Source organism: Rhopalosiphum maidis, chromosome 4 (genome assembly GCF_003676215.2).
Source record: "Rhopalosiphum maidis isolate BTI-1 chromosome 4, ASM367621v3, whole genome shotgun sequence".
Taxonomy (NCBI): Eukaryota; Metazoa; Arthropoda; class Insecta; order Hemiptera; family Aphididae; genus Rhopalosiphum; species Rhopalosiphum maidis.
In genome coordinates this window covers 7,413,967-7,421,218 of record NC_040880.1, presented here as the reverse complement: position 1 = coordinate 7,421,218, position 7,252 = coordinate 7,413,967, and the positions used below count along the sequence as shown (strand labels likewise).

At 25.8% G+C, this 7,252-nt stretch overlaps 1 protein-coding gene across 1 annotated transcript; it reads left to right on the top strand.

The window, feature by feature from the left end:
- Positions 1–152: 152 nt before the first annotated feature.
- LOC113548308 (28S ribosomal protein S29, mitochondrial) lies at positions 153–3,559 on the top strand. Its single transcript, XM_026949117.1, has 8 exons — positions 153–332; positions 409–622; positions 709–801; positions 865–1,004; positions 1,071–1,231; positions 2,062–2,203; positions 2,303–2,395; positions 3,238–3,559. Exons 1-8 carry the CDS (start codon positions 231–233, stop codon positions 3,421–3,423), a joined length of 1,131 nt encoding a protein of 376 aa, XP_026804918.1. The 5' UTR covers positions 153–230; the 3' UTR covers positions 3,424–3,559.
- The last annotated feature ends 3,693 nt before the right edge of the window (positions 3,560–7,252 follow it).

Genomic DNA, 7,252 nt, shown 5'->3' with positions numbered 1-7,252 from the left:
ATCAGTTTCTCAATTTATTGAAAATCTCATTTTGTCGAAAAAATATACAAACAAAATCCAAAGCGGATTGATACCAACTACCAACCCACCTTGATAAAAATCATTATGCTTATCAGATTAATTATCATTTTCTGTCGTTGTTAATGTTATCATTGTGAAATGTAAAAAACCACAAGAAAACCAAACAGAAATTCTTGTCGTTCACTAGAAAGCCGGCTTATTTGGTAAAAATGAGAGCGTACAGACGACTTTGTAATTATGCAACAGCGGCAGTAAAACAAGAAACGCAATATCAGATTCCCAAAGCTGCACGCACGGAAAAGAAAAACCCGGTTTGTAATTTTACATTCACATATTGTATATTGTAACCATCGTTGTATCACTGTTAATTAAAATGGTCATTTTTAGGGAGACCATGACAGTCAGGATGTATCAAAGTTTTATACCATAGATCCTAAAACTATTAGTAATATATTTCATACGGGTGGTATGCCAAAACCTTTCACCGAACAAACTAAAATGTTTGCCGAAACTGCCTTGATGATACGAAAGCCAGCGTTGGAAATTATTAACAGTTTGAAATCAACCGATTTTCAAAAACCAGCTGTTCGATATTTACTGTGTATCCTTTTAAAATAATGTTTCTATTACTGATTTTATTGTTTATACCTTGTTGAAACAAATTGTCCTTAATATATTAATTTATAGACGGCCAAACTGGTAGTGGTAAATCACTCAGTCTTGCTCATATACTCCATTATGCTTACAGCTCAAAATTCATTTTATATCACATCCCTTATGGTATATTGATATTTTATATTTTTTTCATTTTTAACATTTTTTTAATAAAACAATTTTTTTCAGTTCCAATATGGCTTAAATATGATCGTAAAGAAGTCAACTGGTCATCTACTAAGAATGGCATGGCTGACATACCATTAATAGCAGCTCAGTGGTTAAAACATTTCATGCATCAAAATAAGACTTTATTAGATGAACTCAATGTAACTATCTTATTAAAAAATTATGATTGTATCATTTTATTAATTTATTTTTATTTATTTCATTAGCTTACTACGAGTCAAGATTATGTTTGGAGTCAGCGAGAAACTACACCCAAAGGAACTACACTAAATGAATTAATTACACATGGTATAAATAGAGCTAAATATGCATGTGACTGCATGGATATACTTCTGAATGAGTTGAAAGCTCACTGTTCAAATAATAAGTAAGTTCACCTCATTAATATTATTATAGTTTAATTTTTGATAAATTTTATAGCGACTGTAAATAAATATTATATTTTAACAGTTGATACAAGTGCGTAAATAGAAAGTTATAACAGTTGAGCCTCAAAACTCAGTTTTTTTTTAAATTTTACTCGTTACACAATTTTAACATACAGATATTTAGTGTTTTCAAAACAAATCAACGCTAGCTAGTATATATAGTATATAAAAATGTACACTGACTTACTGTAAACATACAAAATTATTTTTGTAAATTATTATTTTTATACAAAATTTTAAAAATGATTTTCAATAAAATAAAAAACGATAATATAGTCTTATTTTACTATTTCTAATCAATAACAATTAAACATAGTTAAAATAAAAGTCATTAATTTTAAATTCAAATTTATAAACACCTAATTAGATTCTAGTTGTTGAATTGGAACAAATGTGAGTTATTAATTTACTTAAGTTGTTTCTTTACACATTTTAAATCTATCATTTCTTAACCAATTTTAATAAATAATGCTTATTTCATTTGACTGAGTATCTTTAAAAAGCAGTTGAACTAAAAATATTAAATATCAATAGGTACTTAAAATATTTAGTTATTCCACTATTCAAGAGACGAGTTATCCGCTATAATTTGGTAAATTAAAAATTTAAATATTATTTTAGATTTTAAAAACATTTTTAATATATACAATGTACATATTAAAAATATATTATTTTTTTAAAAATCTATCATTTTTAGTGTAATTTAATGAATATTTATGTTTAATAGATATATAAATAAACTATAAATTGACAATTATTATAATTTTAGATGCAAAATGTTAGTGGCAATAGATGGATTTAATGCATTCTTTAATGAAAAAACTGATTTGAAAACAGAAGACAGGGTTAAAGTAACTCCACAACAAATCACTATGGTCCAAACAGGGTTATCAGCCGTTCTTTCTGATTGGGTATTATATACTATACTGAATAATAAAAATATAAATTATAATATACATTTGTTTTAATATATTATGTTAAATATTCAATTGTGCAATTTTGTATTCTAGAATAATGGTGCCATAGTTATAGTCACATCACCTAGAGCTGCTTTAAACACAAGAAGAGAGTCTCATTTACCTATTTACCTCATTGGCCGACAAGTAAGATAAAGTATTTTTTTTATAATTATTTTATTATACTAAACAATTCTATCGATAAAAAAATATCTATGAAAAAAGTTGTGATAGTTTGTTATTTTATTTGATTATAGTACAGTAGTGCAGTACTGATACAAAAGTTAGAAATTATACATATTATTTAAATATTTTTATGGTTATTTTAGATTATAATAAAATGATAAATTATTACATTAGAAAATAAATACAATTTTAAATATTTAGTTGTTTACAGTAAAATCTTCAAAATCCACATCACATTCAAATGCTTTGTTTGTTCATAAAATACCGAAGTAAACTAAGTTATTCAATAGTATTGAATAGTTTGAATAATTGATAATTAATATACAGTGAAAACTCTTTATAACGAATCTGAAGGGACCAAGAGATTTCTTTCGTTAAAGAGAGGAAATAAAGAGGGTTTAAAAAAAAACAAAATTATTGTTAGAAATTACGTTGATGACTATACGTTATAAAGAATGAATTGACTAATTGGTTATATAGCAAACCAACCAATAGTATGTCATGTTTACGTTATATAAAGTTTTTCGTTGTAAAGAGTTTTATTATAAAGAATTTTCACTGTATTAATTTTTTATTATGTCAAATTTTGTAAATTATCTTGTTGAAATTAATAATTGCGAGTTGCTCTTATAGAGTAATATGTATAGGTGTAATGAACATATAATGCTCAACTCCCCAGGAATTTCATCAAATGTCCATTAATGGCTGGGTGTTACATTAGAATGTTTAGAATACCCCATTTTTATAATTTTTTTATTCTTTATTATTACTTACTTATAATTATTTTACTGTATTTTTTTCAGGGATTTGAACATATTGATCCATTTATTCCAGTGATGGTTCCAGAACTCTCTACTGCAGAATTTAATAATATGTTAGATTATTATGAAGAAAAAAGATGGTTACAAAAAACTGGTGGCAGAAAAGAGCTAGAATTCCTAACGTCCAAATTACCTGCTGAATTAATGGCTAGATGCGCACCATTGTAATAATATATATTCTTTGTTTCTTGTTATTATTTAAGTAGGATAGACTTTTCTATACAATTGATTTTTATGGAAATGTAATTAAGCATTAACATATATTATCATAATAAAAAATGAAAACACAATTTGGCATTTTTAAATCAATATTAGTTAATACCATTTTTGAAGAGCATAATATTTCTTCTTTATGTTGAGCTTTTCTAAATGTATTTATAGTTTATACATATTATTGAATATAATTATTGATGACTACAATTAAAATTGACTGAATAATATTTGATATGACTAAAGAAGTAAGCTCATTATTTACTAGTATTAATATAGGTATTTGAATTGTTTGGTAAATACACATCTTTATTAATTATTTTTATAATCTATGGGTGGAATGCATAAATGTCCTGTAATGACTTACCGAACCGTTATCGCATCATTAACCACTAACGGTTCTGTAAATAAAATTGGGTGTTGATTAATAAGTCGATAGTGATAATCTGTGTAAATCTGTAGATTACAAACTACTGGACCAGTAAACTACAGATTGGATTTTGGTTCTGTAACTTACATATTGATTAATTATATGAAATATGATTATAGTTATCAATGTTATTGGTAATATTATTGATTGTGTATTCATTTATTTATTAATTAAATATTTCTTTATGCAACACTAACATAGTTTTACACAATCATTAAACTTTACATGCTGTTCTTTATATAACCCGCCCTATAATAGCATATATATATGTTATATTCATATGAATATAAAAACGGATTAATTTATATTTCAAAGCTATGTAGTAGAATTTTTAACCATGTTATGATGATATGTAAACAAAATATGTGAGTATTTTTAATTAATGAAATATTTTTCTAAACTTTACATTTTTATAAAAATTAAACTTAAAATTAGAAAATATATAAAAAAAATTTTCAGGGAAATATTTTATTTAGTGTAAAATAAAATATTTTAGTAAATTTATGAAATACTTAATTTAGAAATCATTTAAATATAATAGATTTTCTATATCAATAAAAGGTGTTACATACAATTTTTTTTAATTTAATATTATTGTAAGACCTACAATATTTACATTTCTTAGTTTACACAAAATCTAAAATATGTTTGGGGGGGTTATTGTCTTATAAATTTAAATTTGACTAGTGTCTACTTATTTAGTATACCCACCCTGTTTTTTTTTTTAATGTATACGTTTCAAATGTTGTTAAGAACTACCTAAATAAAATGAAAAATAATGATATATTGACATATTGTACAACGGGTACAATATTGCATCAGGTAATACAAATTATCTTTGTGTTTTTATCACACTACTAACTAAGGTACAACAACGCATTTCGTTTTATGGTTTTATGCTATTGAAAAAAATATGGTTTGCGTTTTTGGATAGGTATCACCATTCACTGGTTTTTTCGTATCAATAAAGAGAAACAAAAAGTACTCAATTATAATATTATACCTAATGTAATCGGTGATTGTTATTGATCGTTCCCACTGGCTGCTAAAGGTAGTTAGGTACCTACATAAATATTTACAATATGAATAATATTCATTAAATACTTTATGTCTATATATAATTTTAACAATGTATTATAATACCTACTATAACAGTATAGCGTTTAACCTGTAGATTAGTCAGCGCTTCAATAAATCAAATACCTAGTATAATTAGGTATATTAATTACCTACACAATATTATAAAATATAAATTATGTTTTTGACCTACAGCCCGCTATACTTATTTTTTTTTTAACCATCCCTTACTTATTAATATCAATTTTGATCATTTTAAATAATATAATGTTTACATGTTATACCTACCAACATGAAATTAAATAAGAAACAAATTCAACATCACTGAGTAAGCCATTGTAGCAATGTAGCAGATGTATGTTAAATTTTATTTCAAAGATATGTCCAAATGTCCATAGAATCATTAAAGTTCGTTGTTCGAATAGTATAATATGGATATATATTATACAAATCTTTGTACATATATAGTGTACATGATGAAGAACGTCTGCCAGGCGCCAGCTTATATTGTATATGTACATCTCGATTCCCGGGAATATTTTATTAATTATAACGTACCTATTTACCTATACATATTGCTGAAATAAAGTCATTCTATTTCGCTTCTCGTTATTTAAATTAATTTATTTCACTAGTCAAAGTGATTGTTTCGAATTTCTATGCGTGCAACTATAACCTATTTACATATTACACTTATACATGTAACAATAATAATAAAAAAAATAATTGTAATAAATAATAATAATTGAAAATGATAAATTAAGTAATATCTTACTAGTGAAATGTATTAAGTTGCCATCACGGTTAATATATTTTGAATAATAACAGAATAAGAAAAATCGTCTGTGAATAAATCGTTATTAGTTATGAGGCGTATATACGTTTGGATATCTAATATCGCCCTAATTTGAATTTTAATCATTTAAAAGATTTTTTTTAATTTTCAAACCTTAAGTATTAAAACTAAATATAGTATACTCAATTTCGACTACAAAAGAATATTCGTATATATTTCATAAATTTTCATGATTCTACTGAATGCATTTTCCTGGATTTGTCAAAAATCTAGAACCTGCTTCATTTGAAGTTCAAATTTTTACGAAATTCGATAAATATTTACAAAATACCTAATATTTGAAAGTGTGATGCAAAATTCGTTTTACATTTTTCTTATTGGAATTTATAAAAAAAGTTTGGCGCAAAGCTTTCAACGTCAGTCTTATTACCTATACTATATAAATATCTATATTATAGTATATTTACTATATTTTATTATATATTTTTTTTTATTTCCCCGAAGCATCTTTGTTTAAACAACCAGAGTTCAGAGGTTCTTAAAAATACAATGTATAATGGATGTATAATCAATCAATAATAACAATATGTAATACAGTGAAACCCACCCTTAACGGACACCTCCAAAAAGCGGACGTTTTTTCGGGAATGGGGACATTTTCACTATTTATGTATAGGAAAACCTCTAAATAACGAACACTGTTATGACATTGATATTAGTAATTTTTATATTAAATTAAGAATTATTTTGGAATACCTGAATAAAAACCTGAATTATTAAGTTATCTTATGGGTACATTATTATACTGTAAATGAAAATCTTATCTTATCCGTTCAGTCATTGAAATATTATCGCGTCAACGAAATATTATTGTAATTAATGCATTGTCCTATGTGCGTTTATAGTTGTGTTTGTGGTGCGAATTTATTATACGTATTGTTTATACGAACGTTCATTGTAGTGCGCTATGGCCAGCAAAAGAAAACAATTAACTCTAAAAGAAAAATAGACATTCTGGAATTTCGAATTTTTATTTATTTATTAAAAAGAAAAAATGTTTTCCTCTAAATAGCGGACAAAATTTCGGCGACCGAGAGTGTCCGCTGTCCAGAAGTTTCACTGTATAATTATAATAGCTACTTTAATATATTTATATGTGGGTAAAGGTATATAAAGTCTTGCGAGTTGTCAAAAAGTTAGTTAGCAGTTGCAGCCTTGATGTGCATCTAATTCTTTCGCATGTTTATTGGCAAACTTTTTGTTTTCGTCCTGGATAGGTAACATCTTCAAATATTGATGGATGACTTCATTTTTGTGCTACCGCGGTATGTCTGCGACAATGGTATAATGAAGAGCAATATTTTGACAACGTTGAATAATTTCGATATTTGATTTGCTGGCACAACCTCACGATTGTATGCCACAAGTCTAAATCGGTTTGATGATAGCTATATATAGAAGCCATTTGTTTGCCAGGTTTAGTG